The sequence below is a fragment of the Physella acuta genome, unplaced genomic scaffold, assembly GCF_028476545.2.
Source record: "Physella acuta isolate Inbredline_101_S28 unplaced genomic scaffold, ASM2847654v3 ptg000234l, whole genome shotgun sequence".
Taxonomy (NCBI): Eukaryota; Metazoa; Mollusca; class Gastropoda; family Physidae; genus Physella; species Physella acuta.
Genome location: NW_026731753.1, coordinates 110,650 through 137,594, shown reverse-complemented (window position 1 = coordinate 137,594; position 26,945 = coordinate 110,650). Strand labels below are relative to the sequence as shown.

General features: G+C 37.9%; 1 protein-coding gene across 3 annotated transcripts; it reads left to right on the top strand.

Moving 5' to 3' along the window:
* Nucleotides 1–690: 690 nt before the first annotated feature.
* LOC131938109 (putative histidine-rich protein DDB_G0274557) lies at nucleotides 691–26,920 on the top strand. 3 transcript variants are annotated; one of them, XM_059296008.1, is made up of 2 exons: nucleotides 691–778; nucleotides 1,642–1,958. In XM_059296008.1, the coding sequence occupies exons 1-2, from the start codon at nucleotides 742–744 to the stop codon at nucleotides 1,851–1,853; spliced, it is 249 nt and encodes an 82-aa protein (XP_059151991.1). In that variant the 5' UTR covers nucleotides 691–741; the 3' UTR covers nucleotides 1,854–1,958. The 3 variants fall into 3 exon arrangements, with proteins under 3 accessions (XP_059151991.1, XP_059151990.1, XP_059151989.1); XM_059296007.1 differs by lacking the exon at nucleotides 1,642–1,958 and adding an exon at nucleotides 26,592–26,920 and having other exon boundaries at nucleotides 693–778; XM_059296006.1 differs by lacking the exons at nucleotides 691–778; nucleotides 1,642–1,958 and adding exons at nucleotides 25,913–25,998; nucleotides 26,592–26,915.
* Nucleotides 26,921–26,945: the final 25 nt, after the last annotated feature.

The window sequence follows — 26,945 nt, the reverse complement described above, 5'->3', positions numbered from 1 at the left end:
GATCGCTAAATGTGTCTGTCTGAATGAAATTCAACATAAACAAGCTATTTTAAAAACTTTCAGAGGTTGGGAACGAATGTCTATATTTTTTTCTATTTCGTCAGGAGGGGATGGGGTGAGGCGGTTGTAGTGGTCAATTTAAAATTATTTTGAAGACGTTATATCTTTATCTAAGAAAAAGAGTGCAGATTTAGCAAAGGGAAATCAAAGTAACTTTTTTTTTCAGTGTTTAGCCAAAAGAACATCCTTTAATATAGATTACGTTTTATCGTCCAAGAAAAAATAAACGAGAAACCTACCACTGCAATCTATTTTTACAAATATAGCACTAACTTACTCGGATTTAAAACAACTTTCTCTAATGAAGAGCGTAGATCTATACATTCTCAGGAACGTGAAGTCTGTGGTTCACAATTTTCTTTCCAAGGGAATTAACTCGAAACTTTTGTCCCTAGCTTTTCTTACGCTGAATTACTCATTGTGTTTTACCTCCCTCACCTGTACTTTTGTTCTAACGCTCACAAATGCACACATTGCCTGATTCTAATTGTAATGAATGTCTAACCTAAACGAGAATCTGTCTGAATGGTTTACTGAGACAAGTGGGAGACTACAAAGACAACAGAACACGAGCTGGATGCTGGGTATATAAGGACGGGGTGAGGACGTATGTCAGACACAAATCTTCAGCCTCCAACAACCACTTGGGTTTGTTTGTTTTGTGCTCCACACAACGTCAGCATGAAGGTTTCATTTTTTATCGTCCTGCTGTGTTTATGTAAGTACCGGCATATGTTTATAGATATCGTAGAGAAGTGGAGTTGTTTTTAGCTAGAACAAACATTCGAGAATTTTTATTGGAAACACTTTTATTTTTACTTTAAAAAACAAAAACGTAGGGAAACAAGACTTCTAGCCATTGTTTACAAAGCTGGATAACGATTTAAATACTACAAACTAAAATTAAAATGGTTTTTTTTAAAATTTCTTTCTTAAATACATCTTAAAATAAAAACGGAATATATTTGTTTAGTTTACAAATATAAAATATATAAAACATCTCCCATATTTTATTTAGCAATACCTCCATCACCACCACAGTTTCATATTAAGCCTAAAAAAATCATCATTTAAATGAATTCTATTATTTTATATATTTAAAAAAATAGCTCAATTTCTCTACTTGAACAAGATGTCTTTTAAGTTATTATATTGTGCCTTAAATTGAGATTCCACTGATGAGTTTTGAGGTACAAGGTCCTTAGTTATCTCAGCTCTATGTCTGGTGATACAGATACATACACTTTATAACAGCACTGCATTATTTAGGTATGTGATTTATGAATCACATGTAGATGCACCGTCTATTTTAAAATTGATTGAAAAGTGCATGTTCCACATCATATTCCAATCTCTAGGTGCACTGTTAATCTTATCAGATTAACGTTTAGCTTTATATTCTAATGTAAACAATACTCTTTAACACGAGCTCGTGTTACTTTTAAAAATTCAGTTTTGAGCGTGTTGCTCATTTGGTTAAACAACAAAATTAAAAATCTCTTTAAGTTTTAACAAAGTCCATAGCAGTTACAATTCCAAGTTAAACCATGACCTCTGACCTTTTTAAATTTTCTTCAACAGCTCTCCTGGTTGCGGAGGTCTTCTGCCGGCCTAGCAGCAGCAGCAGTAGTAGTAGTAGTAAAAGCAAGCATCATCACCATCACCATCATAGCCACAAGCACCATCATCACCATAGCCACAAGCATCACCACCACCATAGCCACAAACATCACCACCATCACCACCACAGCAGCAGCAGCAGTAGCAAGAGCAGCAGCAGCAGCAGTGGTTAATTCAAGAATTGTTTCGTTTCTGGTGCTAGTTTTATAAAATTGTATTTTACATTCTTTTTGTTAATGTTATTAAATGTTGTTGTAAGACATAGCAGGCTCAACTGCATCAAATTAAAAAAATAAGTTTTGTAAGAATAGTTGTTTGTTGTAATAAAATTCAAATCTGTTTTTTTTTGCTTTATTATTATTATTAGAAGTGTAAGTTCAAATACAGCCATCTCTTAGACAGAGAGGTCCAAGAAAAAAATTCTTTAAATCATTAGTTCAGAGCCTAAACTACATTAAGTTTTAATCCGTGTCACGTTATAAGGACGGTTTCTTCCAAACATTTTTCCCCCTTGAGTAAGGGATACTTGAAACTTCCGGGCAATGCCCCCCCCCCCCCCCAAGCCCCCCGAGAGATGCTTAAAAGAGACTCTACCATACACAATAAAGAAGCAGAGATCTCACACCCTCACATCAGAGTACCATATATGTCAAATACAACTTGTAAAAAATATCAGAGCAAAACACAGCTAATAATTGTCACATACAGCGTGTAATAACAGAAACATAACTCCGCTAATGAAAGGGAAGTATTTATTAAATAAACTTATTATTTGTATATTATGGCATTTAACGAATATACCAACATGAGACAGAGATTACAGAAGGCATCCGATCTACTTTATTTAAAAAAAAATTCACAAAAAACATTTTAATAACAAACTTTTATGTAATGATGCACTAAAAAGTAGAAAATAAATTATAGACTACTATTTAAATAACTATAAAGAAAAGCGTGGGTCACTTTAGTATCTATTGGATACCTTTACTAATGTTAAGGAAGACACCCACGCTTTTCTTTATAGTTATTTAAATAGTAGTCTATAATTTATTTTCTACTTTTTAGTGCATCATTACATAAAAGCTTGTTATTAAAACGTTTTTTATGAAAAAAAATTTCAGTACTTTACATGTTTTATTTACAATAGAGTTACATGACTAAAAACCATTGCGCGCCTACTGAACATCACGTTCAGTAGGCGCGCAATGGTTTTTGAACGCAGCCATTACGTGATGGCGCAGCTATTGAAGGTGATGACGCGTGTGGTGTGGTTGGCTAGACATGCCTACTAATTCGGTCCAAATTTTAATTAATTCATAAAAAATTAATTAGGCATCCAATTAAGTCAAATTTAGTTTCAGATTGCATTGTCTTCATGTCTTGACCCACGTGCCAAGTGTGAATCGTATCGGTCAAGTAGAAGTGTCCGAATTTTCACTCCTGCGTTTCCGTCTAGACAGACTTACGACAGACAGAGGAAGTGAGTTAAATAAAAGCTTGTAAAAATTAAAAAATTCATAAAAAACGTTTTAATAACAAGCTTTTATGTAATGATGCACTAAAAAGTAGAAAATAAATTATAGACTACTATTTAAATAACTATAAAGAAAAGCGTGGGTCACTTTAGTATCTATTGGATACCTTTACTAATGTTAAGGAAGACACCCACGCTTTTCTTTATAGTTATTTAAATAGTAGTCTATAATTTATTTTCTACTTTTTAGTGCATCATTACATAAAAGCTTGTTATTAAAACGTTTTTTATGAATTTTTTTTCAGTACTTTACATGTTTTATCTACAATAGAGTTACATGACTAAAAACCATTGCGCGCCTACTGAATATCACGTTCAGTAGGCGCGCAATGGTTTTTGAACGCAGCCATTACGTGGTCGTGATGGCGCAGCTATTGATGACGCGTGTGGTGTGGTTGGCTAGACATGCCTACTAATTCGGTCCAAATTTTAATTAATTCATAAAAAATCAATTAGGCATCCAATTAAGTCAAATTTAGTTTCAGATTGCATTGTCTTCATGTCTTGACCCACGTGCCAACTGTGAATCGTGTCGGTCAAGTAGAACTGTCCGAATTTTCACTCCTGCGTTTCCGTCTAGACAGACTGACGACTGACGACAGAGGAAGTGAGTTAAATAAAAGCTTGTAATAAATACACACCTTTCAAGCTGTATGATTAAAAGAACATCCTTATATCTGCCGCATCATTGACCAACAAGTTAAAGAACGTTCGTTATAAGAAATACAGTGCAGGAAATATCACTCTCAAAGCTTTCATCTTAGCAGGATATTATCTAAGTTTGATTCAACATCATTCGTGCCCTATAACACATAATACCCTTCCTCTGTGATCATGAGTAGGCCTACACTTGTTGAAAAGCTGAATTTTCAAATCATATTTTACGCTTAATTAAAGGGCGTCCAATATTTTTTTCATAGGATCATAGTTCAAAGCTACATATTTGAAAATGGACCGTTCTTAAAGATAACTGTTATATAGTCTACAGATTTACGCTTTAAATAGACATGTAGCAAATTTATACTTATAAAATATTCCAGTAAATACGGACCCGACAATTGGGCTTCTGTTAAAGGACCCGTCAATCACGTTAAGCTTCGGTCGATGTACAGCAGCTAATGTGTTCATTATTGTTTGATTTCTAATTAAAGAGGGTTGGAGTTGGCGGGCGGATAAGCTCGTGGTTGCTAACATAAAAGTCTCGAGTTCCAACCCTCGAACAGAACAACATCGTTAATTGAGGTCAGCAACAAACGAGGAGAGAAAACACCGCTAATTCCATGTTGTACAGGTGACTTCCTGTCAATTAGCTGTGTGGAGAGAGGGGGGGGGGGGGGTGGCTGATGCCTGTGCAACATTTGGCTCTTCTAATCACACTACTCAGGCATTGTGCTTGGATTTCCGATGCAAAATCAACCAACGGTCTTTAGAATATGTAGTAGTGGCTAGTTGGGGTTTCACCCGATGAGACACCTTGTCCTTATGTCACCCCCGCACTCCAAAAAAATTATATATATATATATATATATATATATATATATATATATATATATATATATATATATATATATATATATATATATATACTAGCGTACCCGCCCCCGCGCGTTGCCCCGGGGATAGAAGAAAGTCTGACGAAATATATTAGAAGGATATCATCAATGCATTACCAATCATATGTTTAAATTTGATTGCTATAGGTGCATAAATAAAAAAGCCTTAGTATTTTTAAAAGTACCAAAAAAAAATCAAAATGGCGGATGTTTTTTGGGTTTCCATGACAACCAAAATTGTTTTCGACCCTTTTTTTTGCCGTTTAATACTTACTTTTATATGCCAAATATGATAAAAGTATTCAAAAGGCTTTATATCTTAAACTGTAAAAAATAGAAAAAAAAACATAGCATATCCTAATCACTCACCGAAATAATGAGGTAGAACACACTTCGGTGACCACCCATGTGTCAGGGACGTAGAGGGGCGCTTTCAGGTGCCCCCCCACCCCCCGATTACACTAGCGCATTGGCGCAGCGTACGGCCCCTGGCTCCTTAAAGCTAACAGGCGCCATCGTGCTCATAGGATAACCCAGCGTGCCAATAGCATCCTGTAAACAATGATGCAGATTTCGTCATTTGCTAAAGTGACACAAATGAACAGGGTTTTTATTCTTTAACACGTAAAAAAATTATTTTACGTGTTTTAAACATCAGTGTGACTGATGCAATATGCTAGCGTTACTAATGGTCTATTATTAGATACTCGATCTCAATTTCTGACTGGATCGTCTAATAATAGATGCTTATTGCATCATTCGCAAAGTGACGAAACTCTACAGTAGGCTCCTCATATTCAAAAAGTTATTTTTTCATCTTTCGCAAGGTGACGAAACTGTACAGAAGGATTTCCTCGCGTTACAAAGTTATTTTTAGAAGCCTGTTGTAGTTTTACCGCTGAATATAGTAGTACCCCTTACTCGCTATGCAGGACGCTCGATTAATGGATGTTAAGTGCCAACATAGACGCTCTAATACTTTGGGCGCCAAACCGTGTATTGACGAAGGTTGTACCCTATATGGCGCCGCCCATAAGAAACTTTAGTTTTCTTTTTTGCAGAAATATTCTCGGGTGTATTCTCATCTACTCCCTAAAGTTTCATGGCACTCGGATGAACCGCATCCGAGTTTTATTTTTTATACCGTGTATAGATAAAAAAAATCGCCACCCCCCCCCCCCCCCCGAAGGATGGGAGGGGGGGGCGCTCCCTTACAATATTAAACAATATTTTTTTTGCAGAACCCTACCATTGAGTAATCTAATCATCTCCCCCAAAGTTTCATGGTACACGGATGAACGGTGTGAAACCGAAATTTTATAAACCGTATAGAGAAAAATCGCAGCCTCCCGTGGCGCCGCCCTTGCGAAATTTAAAAAGGATTTTTTTTTACAGAACCCTTCCCTGAATTGTTCTAATCAACTCCCCCAAAGTCTCATGGCTATGTCTGGTAGAGAGATATGTCTGGTACATTAGAGAGAGTAGTCTGATAAAGAGATGTGTCTAGTAGAGAGATGTGTCTGGTAGCTTATTTAGAGGTGTCTGGTACATTAGAGATATGTGTCTGGTACATTAGAGAGATGTGTTTGGTACATTACAGAGATGTGTTTGGTACATTAGAGAGATGTGTCTGGTACATTAGAGAGATGTGTTTGGTACATTAGAGAGATGTGTCTGGTACATTAGAGAGATGTGTCTGGTACATTAGAGAGATGTGTTTGGTACATTAGAGAGATGTGTCTGGTAGAGAGATGTGTCTGGTACATTAGAGAGATGTGTCTGGTAGAGAGATGTGTCTGGTACATTAGAGAGATGTGTCTGGTACATTAGAGAGATGTGTCTGGTACATTAGAGAGATGTGTCTGGTACATTAGAGAGATGTGTTTGGTACATTAGAGAGATGTGTTTGGTACATTAGAGAGATGTGTCTGGTACATTAGAGAGATGTGTCTGGTACATTAGAGAGATGTGTCGGGTAAATTAGAGAGATGTGTCTGGTACATTAGAGAGATGTGTCTGATACATTAGAGAGATGTGTCTGTTACATTAGAGAGATGTGTCTGGTACATTAGAGAGAGGTGTCTGGTACATTAGAAAGATGTGTCTGGTACATTAGAGAGATGTGTCTGGTACATTAGAGAGATGTGTCTGGTACATTAGAGAGATGTGTCTGGTACATTAGAGAGATGTGTCTGGTAGAGAGATGTGTCTGGTACATTAGAGAGATGTGTCTGGTACATTAGAAAGATGTGTCTGGTAGAGAGATGTGTCTGGTACATTAGAGAGATGTGTCTGGTAGAGAGATGTGTCTGGTACATTAGAGAGATGTGTCTGGTAGAGAGATGTGTCTGGTACATTAGAGAGATGTGTCTGGTAGAGAGATGTGTCTTGTACATTAGAGAGATGTGTCTGGTACATTAGAGAGATGTGTCTGGTACATTAGAGAGATGTGTCTGGTTCATTAAAGAGATGTGTCTGGTACATTAGAGAGATGTGTCTGGTACATTAGAGAGATGTGTCTGGTACATTAGAGAGATATGTCTGGTACATTAGAGAGATGTGTCTGGTACATTAGAGAGATGTGTCGGGTACATTAGAGAGATGTGTCTGGTACATTATAGAGGTGTCTGGTACATTAGAAACATGTGTCTGGTACATAAGAGAGATGTGTCTGGTACATTAGAGAGAAGTGTCTGGTAGAGAGAGGTGTCTGGTAGAGAGATGTATCTGGTACATTAGAGAGATGTGTCTGGCACATTAGAAAGATGTGTCTGGTACATTAGAGAGATGTGTCTGGTACATTAGAGAGATGTGTCTGGTACATTATAGGGATGTGTCTGGTTCATTAGAGAGATTTGTCTGGTACATTAGAGAGATGTGTCTGGTACATAAGAGAGATGTGTCTGGTACATTAGAGAGATGTGTCTGGTACATTAGAGAGATGTGTCTGGTAGAGAGAGGTGTCTGGTACATTTGAGAGATATGACTGGTAGAGAGATGTGTCTGGTACATTAGAGAGATGTGTCTGGTACAGAGATGTGTCTAGTACATTTGAGAGATATGACTGGTAGAGAGTTGTGTTTAGTACCTTAGAGATATGTGTCTGGTACATTAGTGAGATGTGTCTGGTACATTAGAGAGATGTGTCTGGTACATAAGAGAGATGTGTCTGGTACATTAGAGAGATGTGTCTGGTACATTAGAGAGATGTGTCTGGTAGAGAGAGGTGTCTGGTACATTTGAGAGATATGACTGTTAGAGAGATGTGTCTGGTACATTAGAGAGATGTGTCTGGTACATTAGAGAGATGTGTTTGGTACATTTGAGAGATGTGTCTGGTACATTAGAGAGATGTGTCTGGTACATTAGAGAGATGTGTCTGGTACATTAGAGAGATGTGTCTGGTACATTAGAGAGATGTGTCTGGTACATTAGAGAGATGTGTCTGGTATAGAGATGTGTCTGGTACATTAGAGAGATATGTCTGGTACATTAGAGAGATGTGTCTGGTAGAGAGATGTGTCTGGTACATTAGAGAGATGTGTCTGGTAGATTAGAGAGATGTGTCTGGTACATTAGAGAGATATGTCTGGTACATTAGAGAGATGTGTCTGGTACATTAGAGAGATGTGTCTGGTACATTAGTGAGATGTGTCTGGTACATTAGAGAGATGTGTCTGGTACATTAGAGAGATGTGTCTGGAAAATTAGTGAGATGTGTCTGATACATTAGAGAGATGTGTCTGGTAGAGAGATGTGTCTGGTAGAGAGATGTGTCTGGTACATAAGAGAGATGTGTCTGGTACATTAGAGAGATGTGTCTGGTTCATTAGAGAGATGTGTCTGGTACATTAGAGAGATGTGTCTGGTACATTAGAGAGATGTGTCTGGTACATTAGAGAGATGTGTCTGGTACATTAGAGAGATGTGTCTGGTACATTAGAGAGATATGTCTGGTACATTAGAGAGATGTGTCTGGTACATTAGAGAGATATGTCTGGTACATTAGAGAGATGTGTCTGGTACATTAGAGAGATGTGTCTGGTACATTAGAGAGATGTGTCTGGTACATTAGAGAGATGTGTCTGGTACATTAGAGAGATATGTCTGGTACATTAGAGAGATGTGTCTGGTACATTAGAGAGATATGTCTGGTACATTAGAGAGATGTGTCTGGTACATTAGAGAGATGTGTCTGGTACATTAGAGAGATATGTCTGGTACATTAGAGAGATGTGTCTGGTACATTAGAGAGATGTGTCTGGTACATTAGAGAGATGTGTCTGGTACATTAGAGAGATGTGTCTGGTACATTAGAGAGATGTGTCTGGTACATTAGAGAGATGTGTATGGTACATTAGAGAGATGTGTCTGGTACATTAGAGCGATGTGTCTGGTACATTAGAGAGATGTGTCTGGTACATTAGAGAGACGTGTCTGGTACATTAGAGAGATGTGTATGGTACATTAGAGAGATGTGTCTGGTACATTAGAGAGATGTGTCTGGTAGAGAGATGTGTCTGGTACATTAGAGAGATGTGTTTGGTACATTAGAGAGATGTGTCTGGTACATTAGAGAGATGTGTCTGGTACATTAGAGAGATGTGTGTGGTACATTAGAGAGATGTGTCTGGTACATTAGAGAGATGTGTTTGGTACATTAGAGAGATGTGTCTGGTACATTAGACAGATGTGTCTGGTAGAGAGATGTGTCTGGTACATTAGAGAGATGTGTCTGGTACATTAGAGAGATGTGTCTTGTACATTAGAGAGATTTGTCTGGTACATTATAGAGATGTGTCGGGTACATTTGAGAGATATGACTGGTAGAGAGATGTGTCTTGTACATTAGAGAGATGTGTCTGGTACATTAGAGAGATGTGTCTGGTACATTAGAGAGATGTGTCTGGTACATTAGAGAGATGTGTCTGGAACATTAGACAGATGTGTCTGGTAGAGAGATGTGTCTGGTACATTAGAGAGATGTGTCTGGTACATTAGAGAGATGTGTCTGTTACATTAGAGAGATGTGTCTGATACATTAGAGAGATGTGTCTGGTACATTAGAGATATGTGTCTGGTACATTAGAGAGATGTGTCTGGTACATTAGAGAGATGTGTCTGGTACATTAGAGAGATGTGTCTGGTAGAGTGATGTGTCGGGTACATTAGAGAGATTTGTCTAGTACATTATAGAGATGTGTCTGGTACATTTGAGAGGTATGACTGGTAGAGAGATGTGTCTTGTACATTAGAGAGATGTGTCTGGTACATTAGAGAGATGTGTCTGGTAGAGAGATGTGTCTGGTACATTAGAGAGATGTGTCTGGTAGATTAGAGAGATGTGTCTGGTAGAGAGATGTGTCTGGTACATTAGAGAGATGTGTCTGGTACATTAGAGAGATGTGTCTGGTACATTAGAGAGATGTGTCTGGTACATTAGAGAGATATGACTGGTAGAGAGATGTGTCGGGTACATTAGAGAGATGTGTCTGGTACATTAGAGAGATGTGTCTGGTACATTAGAGAGATGTGTCTGGTACATTAGAGAGATGTGTCTGGTAGATTAGAGAGATGTGTCTGGTACATTAGAGAGATGTGTCTGGTACATAAGAGATATGTGTCTGGTACATTAGAGAGATGTGTCTGGTACATTAGAGAGATGTGTCTGGTAGAGAGAGGTGTTTGGTACATTTGAGAGATATGACTGGTAGAGAGACGTGTCTGGTACATTAGAGAGATTTGTCTGGTACATCAGAGAGATTCGTCTGTTAGATTAGAAAGATGTGTATGGTACATTAGAGAGATGTGTCTGGTACATTAGAGAGATGTGTCTGGTAGAGAGATGTGTCTGGTACATTAGAGAGATGTGTTTGGTACATTAGAGAGATGTGTCTGGTACATTAGAGAGATGTGTCTGGTACATTAGAGAGATGTGTGTGGTACATTAGAGAGATGTGTCTGGTACATTAGAGAGATGTGTTTGGTACATTAGAGAGATGTGTCTGGTACATTAGACAGATGTGTCTGGTAGAGAGATGTGTCTGGTACATTAGAGAGATGTGTCTGGTACATTAGAGAGATGTGTCTTGTACATTAGAGAGATTTGTCTGGTACATTATAGAGATGTGTCTGGTACATTTGAGAGATATGACTGGTAGAGAGATGTGTCTTGTACATTAGAGAGATGTGTCTGGTACATTAGAGAGATGTGTCTGGTACATTAGAGAGATGTGTCTGGTACATTAGAGAGATGTGTCTGGTACATTAGACAGATGTGTCTGGTAGAGAGATGTGTCTGGTACATTAGAGAGATGTGTCTGGTACATTAGAGAGATGTGTCTGTTACATTAGAGAGATGTGTCTGATACATTAGAGAGATGTGTCTGGTACATTAGAGATATGTGTCTGGTACATTAGAGAGATGTGTCTGGTACATTAGAGAGATGTGTCTGGTACATTAGAGAGATGTGTCTGGTAGAGTGATGTGTCGGGTACATTAGAGAGATTTGTCTAGTACATTATAGAGATGTGTCTGGTACATTTGAGAGATATGACTGGTAGAGAGATGTGTCTTGTACATTAGAGAGATGTGTCTGGTACATTAGAGAGATGTGTCTGGTAGAGAGATGTGTCTGGTACATTAGAGAGATGTGTCTGGTAGATTAGAGAGATGTGTCTGGTAGAGAGATGTGTCTGGTACATTAGAGAGATGTGTCTGGTACATTAGAGAGATGTGTCTGGTACATTAGAGAGATGTGTCTGGTACATTAGAGAGATATGACTGGTAGAGAGATGTGTCGGGTACATTAGAGAGATGTGTCTGGTACATTAGAGAGATGTGTCTAGTACATTAGAGATATGTGTCTGGTACATTAGAGAGATGTGTCTGGTACATTAGAGAGATGTGTCTGGTACATTAGAGAGATATGTCTGGTACATTAGAGAGATGTGTCTGGTACATTAGAGAGATGTGTCTGGTACATTAGAGAGATGTGTCTGGTACAGAGATGTGTCTGGTACATTTGAGAGATATGACTGGTAGAGAGTTGTGTTTAGTACCTTAGAGATATGTGTCTGGTACATTATTGAGATGTGTCTGGTACATTAGAGAGATGTGTCTGGTACATTAGAGAGATGTGTCTGGTAGAGAGAGGTGTCTGGTACATTTGAGAGATATGTCTGGTACATTAGAAAGATGTGTCTGGTACATTAGAGAGATGTGTCTGGTACATTTGAGAGATGTGTCTGGTACATTAGAGAGATGTGTCTGGTACATTAGAGAGATGTGTCTGGTACATTAGAGAGATGTGTCTGGTACATTAGAGAGATGTGTCTGGTACATAAGAGAGATGTGTCTGGTAGAGAGATGTGTCTGGTACATTAGAGAGATATGTCTGGTACATTAGAGAGATGTGTCTGGTAGAGAGATGTGTCTGGTACATTAGAGAGATGTGTCTTTTAGATTAGAGAGATGTGTCTGGTACATTAGAGAGTTATGTCTGGTACATTAGAGAGATGTGTCTGGTACATTAGAGAGATGTGTCTGGTACATTAGTGAGATGTGTCTGGTACATTAGAGAGATGTGTCTGGTACATTAGAGAGACGTGTCTGGTACATTAGAGAGATGTGTATGGTACATTAGAGAGATGTGTCTGGTACATTAGAGAGATGTGTCTGGTAGAGAGATGTGTCTGGTACATTAGAGAGATGTGTCTGGTACATTAGTGAGATGTGTCTGGTACATTAGAGAGATGTGTCTGGTACATTAGAGAGACGTGTCTGGTACATTAGAGAGATGTGTATGGTACATTAGAGAGATGTGTCTGGTACATTAGAGAGATGTGTCTGGTACAGAGATGTGTCTGGTACATTTGAGAGATATGACTGGTAGAGAGTTGTGTTTAGTACCTTAGAGATATGTGTCTGGTACATTATTGAGATGTGTCTGGTACATTAGAGAGATGTGTCTGGTACATTAGAGAGATGTGTCTGGTAGAGAGAGGTGTCTGGTACATTTGAGAGATATGACTGTTAGAGAGATGTGTCTGGTACATTAGAAAGATGTGTCTGGTACATTAGAGAGATGTGTCTGGTACATTTGAGAGATGTGTCTGGTACATTAGAGAGATGTGTCTGGTACATTAGAGAGATGTGTCTGGTACATTAGAGAGATGTGTCTGGTACATTAGAGAGATGTGTCTGGTACATAAGAGAGATGTGTCTGGTAGAGAGATGTGTCTGGTACATTAGAGAGATATGTCTGGTACATTAGAGAGATGTGTCTGGTAGAGAGATGTGTCTGGTACATTAGAGAGATGTGTCTTTTAGATTAGAGAGATGTGTCTGGTACATTAGAGAGTTATGTCTGGTACATTAGAGAGATGTGTCTGGTACATTAGAGAGATGTGTCTGGTACATTAGTGAGATGTGTCTGGTACATTAGAGAGATGTGTCTGGTACATTAGAGAGATGTGTCTGGTAAATTAGAGAGATGTGTCTGATACATTAGAGAGATGTGTCTGGTAGAGAGATGTGTCTGGTAGAGAGATGTGTCTGGTACATTAGAGAGATGTGTCTGGTACATTAGAGAGATGTGTCTGGTAAATTAGAGAGATGTGTCTGATACATTAGAGAGATGTGTCTGGTACATTAGAGAGATGTGTCTGGTAAATTAGAGAGATGTGTCTGATACATTAGAGAGATGTGTCTGGTAGAGAATTGTGTCTGGTAGAGAGATGTGTCTGGTACATTAGAGAGATGTGTCTGGTACATTAGAGAGATGTGTCTGGTAGAGAGAGGTGTCTGGTACATTTAATATGACTGGTTGAGAGATGTGTCTGGTACATTAGAGAGATGTGTCTGGTACATTAGAGAGATGTGTCTAGTACATTAGAGATATGTGTCTGGTACATTAGAGAGATGTGTCTGGTACATTAGAGAGATGTGTCTGGTACATTAGAGAGATATGTCTGGTACATTAGAGAGATGTGTCTGGTACATTAGAGAGATGTGTCTGGTACATTAGAGAGATGTGTCTGGTACATTAGAGAGATGTGTCTGGTACATTAGAGAGATGTGTCTGGTACATTAGAGAGATGTGTATGGTACATTAGAGAGATGTGTCTGGTACATTAGAGCGATGTCTGGTACATTAGAGAGATGTGTCTGGTACATTAGAGAGACGTGTCTGGTACATTAGACAGATGTGTCTGGTACATTAGAGAGATTTGTCTGGTACATCAGAGAGATTCGTCTGTTAGATTAGAGAGATGTGTATGGTACATTAGAGAGATGTGTCTGGTACATTAGAGAGATGTGTCTGGTAGAGAGATGTGTCTGGTACATTAGAGAGATGTGTTTGGTACATTAGAGAGATGTGTCTGGTACATTAGAGAGATGTGTCTGGTACATTAGAGAGATGTGTGTGGTACATTAGAGAGATGTGTCTGGTACATTAGAGAGATGTGTTTGGTACATTAGAGAGGTGTGTCTAGTAGAGGACGGCGTTGATATTGTTCCATCTTTTATTACATACTTTACACACGACTACATCGACGACGGACACTACGCAGACTTCTACATCCCAACGCGACAAGAAGAATACTCGACTCACTTCAACTATTTACCCTAACAACAAAACCTTACACACCCACGCCATATGTTTCCTTGAATTGTCACATTTACTATCTTTTATTAATACCCATTTCACTACACACATACGCTCAAACCCGCAACATATTTTATGCAGAGCTTCTTCCAGGTATATATTCTACCGCCCCATTCCCCGAATGGAAATTATATAGAAAACATATACTTTACTTTTGCCAGTATCTGCCCCCCCCCCCTTAGAAAAAAGTCTGGAAGAAACACTGCTTTTATTAAAACACATTTCACTACACACATACTCTCAAACCCATTCAATACACCAATGTCCATTAACAACACTTATGCTTTTCTAATAATAATATACCATTTTTACTTTCTCGTATATACGAAGTATAGAGAAAGTCTTGTAATCGTGAAAAAAAAATCGACATTTTTACAAATCTCGACGTTTTACACCTCACTGATACGGAAAAACATAATTTTGCAATCTTGTCCGTATGTCTGGGTGTGTGTCTGTGTCTGTGTGTGTGTGTGTGTGTAAACACGATAACTTGAGTACCGTTACAGCTAGGTTGATAAATTTCATATATAAGTATTTTATCAAAATCGTAGATCCGTATCAACTTTTGAGCGATTTCCGATAACCGGAAGTGGTACTTTTTCTACTTTGAATTTTTCAAAAGCCTATAACTTGAGTACTATTTCGGATAGATGAATGAAATTTCACATGTAAATAAAAGATCTAATTTTCTACCTTCTGTCAAATTTTGAGTAATTTCCGATGACCGGAAGTACTAATTTACGCTATTTCCGATTTCTCAAAAAACGCATGTAAATTTATAAAGTACTAATAATATTGCGCACTATTATGCACATATTTATTTGGCGTTCACCTGGTGTGCAATTCTTTTTCCACGAGATTTAATTCTATTGTAAAAAGTTTAAGTATTTAAAATGGATTAAAAATCATGTCTATATCCCGAGTTCCCATCCCCTGTTGTTTTATATAAGAATATTTAAGAAAGTTTAGGGGAGATCACTCCCGGTTTATTTCCTAACGCTTTTAAAAAGATCTGAATAAAACATTAATGAAACTCAGCCCATTTTTTGTAAAACTTTTGAATAAATGTCCATATATATATATATATATATATATATATATATATATATATATATATATATATATATATATATATATATATATATATATATATATATATATATATATATATATATATATATATATATATATATATATATATATATAAATATAAATATAAATATAAATATATATATATATATATATATATATATATATATATATATATATATATATATATATATATATACATATATATATATATGTATATATTATAAATATGGGAAACTAATGCTCGCGTAGCCATTGTTAAGCACTAAGTTTTTGACCGTGGACATATTTTGGGTAAATATATTAACATAACATACCCATGATTAGTTCTGCTCAAGAACATGGAGGAACCTCAGGAACCAAAAAGAACATACACATGAATGAATTAACTCACTATCAATGAATATTCACGTCGCTCTTCCTAGACCAGGGGTCTCCAAACTACAGCCCGTGGAGATCTTTTTGTCCACTGAAAAAAATGTTTGTTGGAGGTGGCTGAAGAACTTTGCCCATAAAATTCAAAATTCAATTTGAAAATGTAGCTTAGGGTGCAAATACCATTGCCCGCCGTGTTTCAGACATTGGTGAAAACATTGTGATTCAATTAGAAAAAACTGCAAGTTTCGCCATTTTTCAATTGCAAGGGATGAGTAGCTGGACAGCTGTTCCACCTCTCAACTGCTTGTGTTCATTAGAGGTGTGAACGAAGACATAAACATAACATAAGAACTGGCTTCCCTACATAACATGTATGGCACATTTACCGGAGAGGCTATTATATCCAATAAGGTAAAAAGAAACATTTGCTGATTATAACTTGGACTTGACTAACCTCCGTTACATGACTGTTGATGGAGGAAAGTATATGACTGGCGTAAAGAAATTCTTGGTTGGACAAGCGAATGAGATAAACATTCTACAACCAATGTCCTTTGTGTGTTAAATGTATGGACATTAGCAGTGTACTGAATCCTACGTTGAAGATGGTGAATTTAATAAGGTCACGTGGGCTCAAACATAGATAGTTCAGAGACATGTTGAAAGATGCAAACACAGAATCGCAAGATTTACCATATTACAAAGCAGTAAGATGGCTAAGTTGTGAGAAAGCTTTGAACAGATAATTTAAGTTATGAAAGGAAATAAGTGACTTACTGGAAAGTAAAGGCAAGCCACAGTCATTAAAGACTGTTTGTTACGGGTCAGTTGTAGGTTAGAGTAGAATAGGTTAGAATAGTCTAGAACTAGGGGCGAGTGCGTGTGTGAGTGGAGTTCACCCTACTGTGTTTATGTCTTGTAATCCCAAGGTCGAATGCGGGTATAAAAGGGCGAGTGAACGATTGTGGGGGGCAGTCAGCGGGTTAGTAGCGGTTAGGACGAGGGCTGTTCTGCATTGAGACGAATAAAAGTAGTGAAGTTAGACACGAAGCGTTGTTGTTGATTTGAAACGAACCCAGAACGTAACAACTGGTGGCCAGTATGAAACAAGTAGAAGCAAAGACTCGATGCTGTCCGTTTGCCTGATGCTGTCCTGATGTTTGCCTGATGCTGTCCTGACGTTTGCCTGATGCTGTCCTGACGTTTGCCTGATGCTGTCCTGACGTTTGCCTGATGCTGTCCTGACGTTTGCCTGATGCTGTCCTGGTGTTTGCCGGTTGCTGTCCTGACGTTTGCCTGATGCTGTCCTGACGTTTGCCTGATGCTGTCCTGACGTTTGCCGGATGTTGTCCTGATGTTTGCCGGATGCTGTCCTGACGTTTGCCGGATGCTGTGGGGATGCCGTTAGCCCGACGCTATGGCTGTTTGACAGAGTATGTAACAACATCGACTGTGAGTCGCAAAATTTTGGGATGTAGAATGTTTGAGATAGGTGCCGGAGTCATAAACCATTATAGCCAGAGAGCACAAAGGGTGGACTCAATTTTTTGTGATGTTAAAGGTGAGATATGTGTAGGAGTCGTAAACCAGTGTAGCCATAGAGCGCAGGTTGACTCAAATTTTTGTGTGATGTAGAATGGTTGAGATATGGGTAGGAGTCATAAACCAGTGTAGCCAGAGAGCGCACAGGGTAGTCTCAACAATTTTGGTCTGGAAAGTTCTTAGATTCGGTACGATGCATCTGGGTGTGTATGATTATTTTTGTTTGTTAATTACACGAATGTAATGTGCTAGCTCGAAATTGTAACAGTTCTGTATATTGTCATTATGTATTTTATTGTATATACAATCTGTCATATACATTCTTCGGAATGTATATTTTTAACTTGTGTACTAGTGTATGTGTACGAAAGGCTTTGTTTTTTTTAGCTAGGATTTGTTAGTCAGTATTTGTAGTTATTACTACAAATACTTAGGTGGGGGGTAGTGTTACGGGTCAGTTGTATATAGGTTAGATTAGAATAGGTTAGAATAGTCTAGAACTAGGGGAGAGTGCGTGTGTGAGTGGAGTTCACCCTACTGTGTAGTTGCCCTTGTGTGTTTATGTCTTGTAATCCCAAAGTCGAATGCGGGTATAAAAGGGCGAGTGAACGATTGTGGGGGGCAGTCAGCGGGTTAGTAGCGGTTAGGACGAGGGCTGTTCTGGTACGCTTGAATGCATTGAGACGAATAAAAGTAGTGAAGTTAGACACGAAGCGTTGTTGTTGATTTGAAACGAACCCAGAACGTAACACTGTTGAATAGTGGTATGGAAATGAGGCCTTTGATGCTGACAAAACTACTCACTTAAATTTTCTGGACCTAAAACTACAAGGGGAGTAAATTCTATTTTCTAATATATACACTCACTTAAAGGCCTTCATATCGAAACTTGTCTTGATTTTGGAACAGGTACATGCCAACAATTTGCCGCACTTTCAGTAGTAAAAGGTCTCAGCAACAGCTGAGTTCCTGAGGCTATTTGTATGCTCGATCAAGACCTCCAGTTGCAGTTTCATCAGCGGCTTTCTGACTTGGATTCAGAGGCAGAAGAAGTGAGACTGTTTCAAAACCAATTTGAAGCAAACTTGGTCAGTTGCCCAGATGAACTGCAGCTGGATGTAATTGAATTGCAAGCAAATGACCTCCTTAGTTCAAAGAAAGTGGGTTTTTATTTTCAAGAATGCATGATATGAAGAACAATTTAAGAACAAACATGGACATCGAGTGTGTTGTCGGTCCCCGACAGTGTTTCTCTCAGCCTTTTTTTTTGGGGGGGGGGGGGGCAGTCTACCACTGCAAGTGTTGAACCCATAACACATTCGTCTAATACCAATTGTAAGGGTTTATCAAAGACTACACTACATACATCCACATATGACCACTACCAGATTAATTATATTGTCAACTTGAGTGTAGTGAGCCTTATCGCAGCCTAAGAGGCAGGTCGTCCATGAATCATGCCATGCATCTCACTTTTGTGACGAATTGACACAACAAAAAACTGTCTTAACATACATGTATAAAGCCTTAATTAATATAATTGGCAACTCAAAGGAAAGAATTCACATAGATGTCATGCAATTTTAAACTCTAATTCAACGTGTATCAATTTTTATTATAAAAATTACATGGGGGAAAAACCAACTATCGACATAGTCTAGGTGGCCAAACCCCCCTCTGTAAAAGAGCCTGTAGTCAAAGCACTTATAGTCAAAGCATCTATGGTCAAAACATCAATGGGCGTCTGTAGTCAAAACACTCTTAGTCAAAAACCATGATGGGGTTCGCTTGTACACAAAGTTACATCACTCTTGATTTTAGGTTGTATATTATTGTATTTTGTTTATTATACAACTTATTTGAACACTGATCAACAAAGGAAAAACACAACAGAAATGTGATTGAGCAAATGTTTGAGTTTTAAAAAGGAAATACAGTACAAATACTGTTATACTTGTAATTTAGCTGTTTTAAATTGAGTGCGAGGGGGGGGGGGGGGGGGAATTTCGTGATTGAAAATTTTCGAGTTAGTTTTGAGACGAAAACTTATGAACAGTTTCTTAAATAACTACCTACACTTTAAAAGAAAGGGGGGGGGGTATCTAGTACTTCCAGCTGTAGGATTGATCACAATTGGCAGCACATCACAAGACTGCTTATTAGCCAGGCTCAGGACTTTAGCAAGGCACTGGTTGTCTAGCCATTGGACGATGGGCTACTAACACAACTACTGCTGGCAAATGATATCATGGCACTGATATCGTCCAGCAGTAGAATTGATCACAATTGGCAGCCGAGATCAAGGGTTGATCATGGTACTGGTATCTTCCAGCTGTAGGATTGATCACAATTGGCAGCACATCACAAGACTGCTTATTAGCCAGGCTCAGGACTTTAGCAAGGCACTGGTTGTCTAGCCATTGGACGATGAGCTACTAACACAACTACTGCTGGCAACTGCTATCATGGCACTGATATCGTCCAGCAGTAGAATTGATCACAATTGGCAGCCGAGATCAAGGGTTGATCATGGTACTGGTATCTTCCAGCTGTAGGATTGATCACAATTGGCAGCACATCACAAGACTGCTTATTAGCCAGGCTCAGGACTTTAGCAAGGCACTGGTTGTCTAGCCATTGGACGATGAGCTACTAACACAACTACTGCTGGCAAATGATATCATGGCACTGATATCGTCCAGCAGTAGAATTGATCACAATTGGCAGCCGAGATCAAGGGTTGATCATGGTACTGGTATCTTCCAGCTGTAGGATTGATCACAATTGGCAGCACATCACAAGACTGCTTATTAGCCAGGCTCAGGACTTTAGCAAGGCACTGGTTGTCTAGCCATTGGACGATGAGCTACTAACACAACTACTGCTGGCAAATGATATCATGGCACTGATATCGTCCAGCAGTAGAATTGATCACAATTGGCAGCCGAGATCAAGGGTTGATCATGGTACTGGTATCTTCCAGCTGTAGGATTGATCACAATTGGCAGCACATCACAAGACTGCTTATTAGCCAGGCTCAGGACTTTAGCAAGGCACTGGTTGTCTAGCCATTGGACGATGAGCTACTAACACAACTACTGCTGGCAACTGCTATCATGGCACTGATATCGTCCAGCAGTAGAATTGATCACAATTGGCAGCCGAGATCAAGGGTTGATCATGGTACTGGTATCTTCCAGCTGTAGGATTGATCACAATTGGCAGCACATCACAAGACTGCTTATTAGCCAGGCTCAGGACTTTAGCAAGGCACTGGTTGTCTAGCCATTGGACAATGAGCTACTAACACAACTACTGCTGGCAAATGATATCATGGCACTGATATCGTCCAGCAGTAGAATTGATCACAATTGGCAGCCGAGATCAAGGGTTGATCATGGTACTGGTATCTTCCAGCTGTAGGATTGATCACAATTGGCAGCACATCACAAGACTGCTTATTAGCCAGGCTCAGGACTTTAGCAAGGCACTGGTTGTCTAGCCATTGGACGATGAGCTACTAACACAACTACTGCTGGCAAATGATATCATGGCACTGATATCGTCCAGCAGTAGAATTGATCACAATTGGCAGCCGAGATCAAGGGTTGATCATGGTACTGGTATCTTCCAGCTGTAGGATTGATCACAATTGGCAGCACATCACAAGACTGCTTATTAGCCAGGCTCAGGACTTTAGCAAGGCACTGGTTGTCTAGCCATTGGACGATGAGCTACTAACACAACTACTGCTGGCAAATGATATCATGGCACTGATATCGTCCAGCAGTAGAATTGATCACAATTGGCAGCCGGGATCAGTTTTTTTTTTTTACAAGTTTATAAGCTCCCAGCGCGGACGTCCGTTAGAGTAGATAAATCAGTCAATTATAATCTCTCTGAAATATTTTTTAAAAAACAAACGCAAACGCAAACACAAGCACGCAAAAAACACAAACAAAAACACAGACGCAAACGCTAACGCAAAAAAAACACAAAAGAAAAACACACAAACGTAAACACAAACACAAACACAACGCAAATAAAACAAATGCAATAAAAAAACACACAGGAAACTGAAACTCAAACACTAACGCTAACGCAAACGCAAACGCAAACGCAACACGCAAACACAATCACAAAAGCATACGCAAACGCAAATGAAATACAAACTCAAACGCAAATGTAAATGTAAATACAAACACATACACAAAAAACACAAAAGAAAATGCAAACGCTAGCAAAAACACAATAAAAACGAAAACGCAAACAGAAGCAAAAAAACGGAAACGCTAACGCTAACACAAACGCAACACGCAAAACGCTCACGTTAAAGCCAATGCAAACGCAACACAAACGCACACATAAACTCAAACACAAACACAAACGCTTTATCCAATGGCTTCATAAAACAAACGGCTTTGTATTTTAACAAAAATGCTTTCACGAACGTCCGCGCAATTTGTCCTAATCTCAATAACAATATTTTGAATTTCCTTTTAAATTACCTTCCCTTGCATAATTGTTAAACGCTTTAATTAATTGGTTGTATTTGATCCTACTGTTATTAAAACGTATCCATTTTTTTTCTGGGATCTAATGGAAAATATTATGTGACATATGTTTTGGCAATGTGCTCGTAATTAATAATTTCTTCATGTTATTTAAATGGCGTACAGCAAAAATTTTGCCGACTATCAACAAATTTTAATAACAAACTTTTATGTAATAATACACTAAAAAGGCGAAAGTAAATTATACACTACAGTTTAAAAAAAACTATAAAGAAAAGGGTGGGTCTCGAAGGGCTTCCTGGGGCGTCGCAAACTCGTATACTAAACCTTAGCAATGAGAAACAAAACATAAATATTTAGAAGAATATCTGAAATTCGGCTTTACTAACATAACTGGAAATGAAATAGAGAAGAAGCATTGCGAACTGTACAAAGTTGTTCTCAGACACGAAATCTTCAAAACTAAAACGTCATTTGAGACGAGTTATTCGAAACACACACAAAAAAAGATATGGAGTTCTTTCGTCGGCATAAAGCTAGTCAGAGACTTGATCGAACAGGAAGTTTTCACCAATAAAACAGCATAAGTTCAAACATCAAATGAAGACGCGATAGAAAATGCCAAGCAAAAAAAAAAAACCCAAAAAAAAACAATGCAATAGGGGAAAATCTCCTCAAACCCTGCTTGTTGAAGATGGTGAAGTTAATTCTTGGGGATGCCAGTGCAGTAAAGATGCAACAAATATCTCTGCCTAATAATACTATTCTGCGGCTTATAGTTGACATTTCCGTAGATGTTAAACAACAAATTTTGAATGAAATCAAGCTTTCAACATTTTTTGCTTTTCACATTGATAAATCAAAAGACGTGAGTTCGTGTTCGCAGTTGCTGTTCTGTGTCTATATTCATGCGGATGATAGCAAAGAAGAGTTGCTCTTTTGTGAGGATAGCATGGAGAAAATAAATACCTTTTTTGAAACTGGATTATTAAAATGGGTTAGAACGGCTGTGGGGGTTTGTACGGATGGTGCGCCATCTATGTTTAGCTCAAAATCAGGCTTTCAGAAAACAGAAAAGATTTAGCTCCCTAACCACTGCCCTAACTAATCGACATCAAGAGTCCATTGCTAGTATAAGTCGTAAATTATATAAAATCAGGAGCCTTCAAAGAACTGAGCAAAAACATTAATATAGATCACGAGGTTCTGCTCTTCTACACTACAGTACGCTGGCTGTCAAACGAAATGTTGTAAATTGTGTTTTTGAATTGGAATCTGAAATCAAATTTTTCTTGCAAGTGCAAAGGAAACAAGACTTTTTGGTATACTTAAAACGACATAGAGTGGTTGGAGAGAGCATCATAGCTAACAGATGTGTGTGAACATCAAGATAAGCTTAACCTGAAGCTTCAGGTTAAAAGAACGAATATTATAACTTTCCATGATAATCTCGGGGCATTTTTATCAAAGCTGCAAAATCGGTAAAGAAAATAAATCTTGGAAATATTGTAAATTTGAGAAACTGCGGTGTGGTAGATGAATCTGATTGTGAGATAATTAAAATTTTGAAAGAAGCAATTTCTGGGCATCTTGAATCTCTTGAAAACGAACTGCATCGCTATTTCTCTGAGCTAAAAAAAGAAGAATCTGCATTTACGCATTACCCATTCTCTTCTTCCCTTGTTGTTGCCAGCATTCCCGATGAATTACAAGATGAATTCTTTGATTTGCAGAATGATTCCGAGTAAGATGAAAAACTACTGACACAATTTTGGTGTAGCATTCACCATTCATACCCAAACGTAAAATTGATTGACTTTTCGAGAATATATTTTCAACACTTCTTCGATTAAAAACAAAATTAAGATAATTATAATGACATAAGTTGGCGTTGTCAATTTTTTTAAAAATTCAAAACTTAACCACGACGGTTTAGTGAAGTATGCAATTTTACTCATGCTATTAAAATAATTATCAACAGTAGTTTAAATTAAAAGTCTACTAGAAAATCTTATTTTAGTGCTTATTAATTTCCATACTAATTTCGGTTTTTAATTCTATGGGGGTCGCGGGTCACTTACTCTTTATAAAAAGGGGTCGCCACTCGAAAAAGGTTGGGAACCACTGGTCTAAGAAAAATAAATAAGAAACCTACCACTACAATCTATCTATATACTACTAAAACTCAAGTTTATTTACATGTTTGAATATTTTTTTTTTTTTTTTTTTTTTTTTTTTTTTTTTGTTTGTTTGGCTGATCGAGTATTGTGAATACTTCTATTCATTGTGGACAGCTGTAAAATAGTATGTAAGTAGAGAAAAAATTTTTGTTTTAAGACAGACTGTTAATCACACATTTATTTAAAGACGTTAATTAATTTATTGATTTATTCATAGGTAGAGTAACCCTTTTTTTTTAAAAAGATTAGAACGACCACTACACTCGGCGGGACCGTGACGTCACAGTTTTTTGTTTACTCTTTAGTACAATAAAATGGCGGCGTCTATCGAAGAAAATTGTGTTCCCATTCAAAAGTTTAACGCGTTCTAAATCTAATTTTCTGTCGGTCATAACTTTAACAATACGTCCGTTTGCTGTATTTATTACGTTCCAACACTTATATCAATTTTCAACTGTCTTTTTCATTTAGTTTTACGATAAATTTCTCTAGATCTACAATATGTCCAAGAAAGTTATTTATAGATCTAGATCTAGAATCTAGAATCTAGGTCAAATCAAAGATTTTTTAGTTATAAATCTATATACTACTAAAACTCAAGTTTGTTTACATGTTTGAATATTTATTTTTTTGTTTGTTTTTTTTTTGTTTTTTTTTTTTTGTTTTTTTTTTTTTTGTTTGGCTGATCGAGTATTGTGAATACTTCTATTCATTGTGGACAGCTGTAAAATAGTATGTAGGTAGAGAAAAAACTTTGTTTTAAGACAGACTGTTAATCACACATTTATTTAAAGACGTTAATTAATTTATTGATTTATTCATAGGTAGAGTAACCCTATTTTTTTAAAAAGATTAGAACGACCACTACACTCGGCGGGACCGTGACGTCACAGTTTTTTGTTTACTCTTTAGTACAATAAAATGGCGGCGTCTATCGAAGAAAATTGTGTTCCCATTCAAAAGTTTAACGCGTTCTAAATCTAATTTTCTGTCGGTCATAACTTTAACAATACGTCCGTTTGCTGTATTTATTACGTTCCAACACTTATATCAATTTTCAACTGTCTTTTTCATTTAGTTTTACGAGAACGGGGGGGGGGGGGGGGGAGACATATGTTGGGGCGCCAAAATGGTTTGGAAAAATAAATTGAAAGGTTGAGGGGGGTTCAAATCGAAAGTTTGAGTGGGGGGGGGTGCACATCAAAAGTTTGAGGGGGGGGGGGGTTGCAAATCGAAATCTTGCGGGGGGGGGGGGGGAGGGTTCAAATCGAAAAGTTTGTCCCCGGGCGCCGGGAAGGGTCGCTATGCCTCTGAGTGACAGACGTGATGTTTTTTGATGGATGACCCCCGAAACCCACAGTTATCCAACGGATGACGGGTAGTCTAGTCTATTTCTAAAAATATAGCACCAACTTACCCGGATTTAAAACTACTTTCTCTAATGAAGAGCGTAGATCTGTGCATTGTCAGGAACGTGAACTCTGTGGTTCACAATTTTCTTTCCAAGGGAATTAAGTCGAAACTTTTGTCCGGAGCTTTTCTTACGCCGAATTACACAATGTGTTTTAACTCCCTTACCTGTACATTGTCCAAGCGGTGGTGAATGCACACATTGCCTAATTCTAATTGTAATGAATGTCTAATCTAAACGACAATTTGTCTGAATGGTCTACTGAGACAAGTGGGAGACGACAAAGGCAACAGAACACGAGCTGGATGCTGGGTATATAAGGACGGGGTGAGGACGTATGTCAGATACAAATCTTCAGCTTCCAACAACCACTTGGGTTTGTTTGTCCTGTGCTCCACACAACGTCAGCATGAAGGTTTCATTTTTTATTGTCCTGCTGTGTTTATGTAAGTAATGTTTACAAGTAGCGCAGAAAAGTGTTGTGTTTTTTTTTTAATTTAGCCAAAAATATTTTCTTTTACAAAAAAAAAAAAAAAAAAGACGGATACAAGACTAAAATGCCACTATTTACAAAGCTTGATTAAGATTAAAAAATATAACGGGATATATTTGTTTCGTTCACAAATCTAAAAATCTGTACAACATCTCACCGATTTTATTTTAGCATCACATCCAACATTTATATTAATTTTATTATTCCATATCTTTAAAAATAGCTCTTTTCCTCCATTTGAACAAAATGTCTATTAGGTGATAATAATGTGTCTAAATCGAAATTCTACTGATGAGTTCTGATGTAGAAGGTCTAGAGTTACCTCAAAGCTATTGCTGGCGATTAATACATATTCAACAGTTTAGCTTCCCATTCTAATATAAACCATACTCTTTAAGAGGTGCTCTTGAAATACTTTTGAAATTCAGTTTTGAGTATGTTTCCCATTTCGTTAAAAAACAAAATTGAAAACATCTTTTTTTTTAAATAAATTACAGTCTATAACAGTTACCGTTGCATATCATTTCACCATTTGTATTCCAACAGCTCTCCTGGTTGCTGAGGTCTTCTGTCGGCCTAGCAGCAGCAGCAGTAGTAGTAGTAGCAGTAAAAGCAAGCATCATCACCATCACCATCATAGTCACAAGCACCATCATCACCATAGCCACAAGCATCACCACCACCATAGCCACAAACATCACCACCATCACCATCACAGCAGCAGCAGCAGTAGCAAGAGCAGCAGCAGTAGCAGTGGTTAATTCAAGAATTGTTTCGTTGCTGGTGCTAGTTTTTTTTTTTACTGTACATACTTTAGAAAATTATTTTTACGCTAGGGCATTTGTTGTATAAGGGTTGATAAAAAGATTGTTTAATAAACATTTGTTTTAATAATAAAGC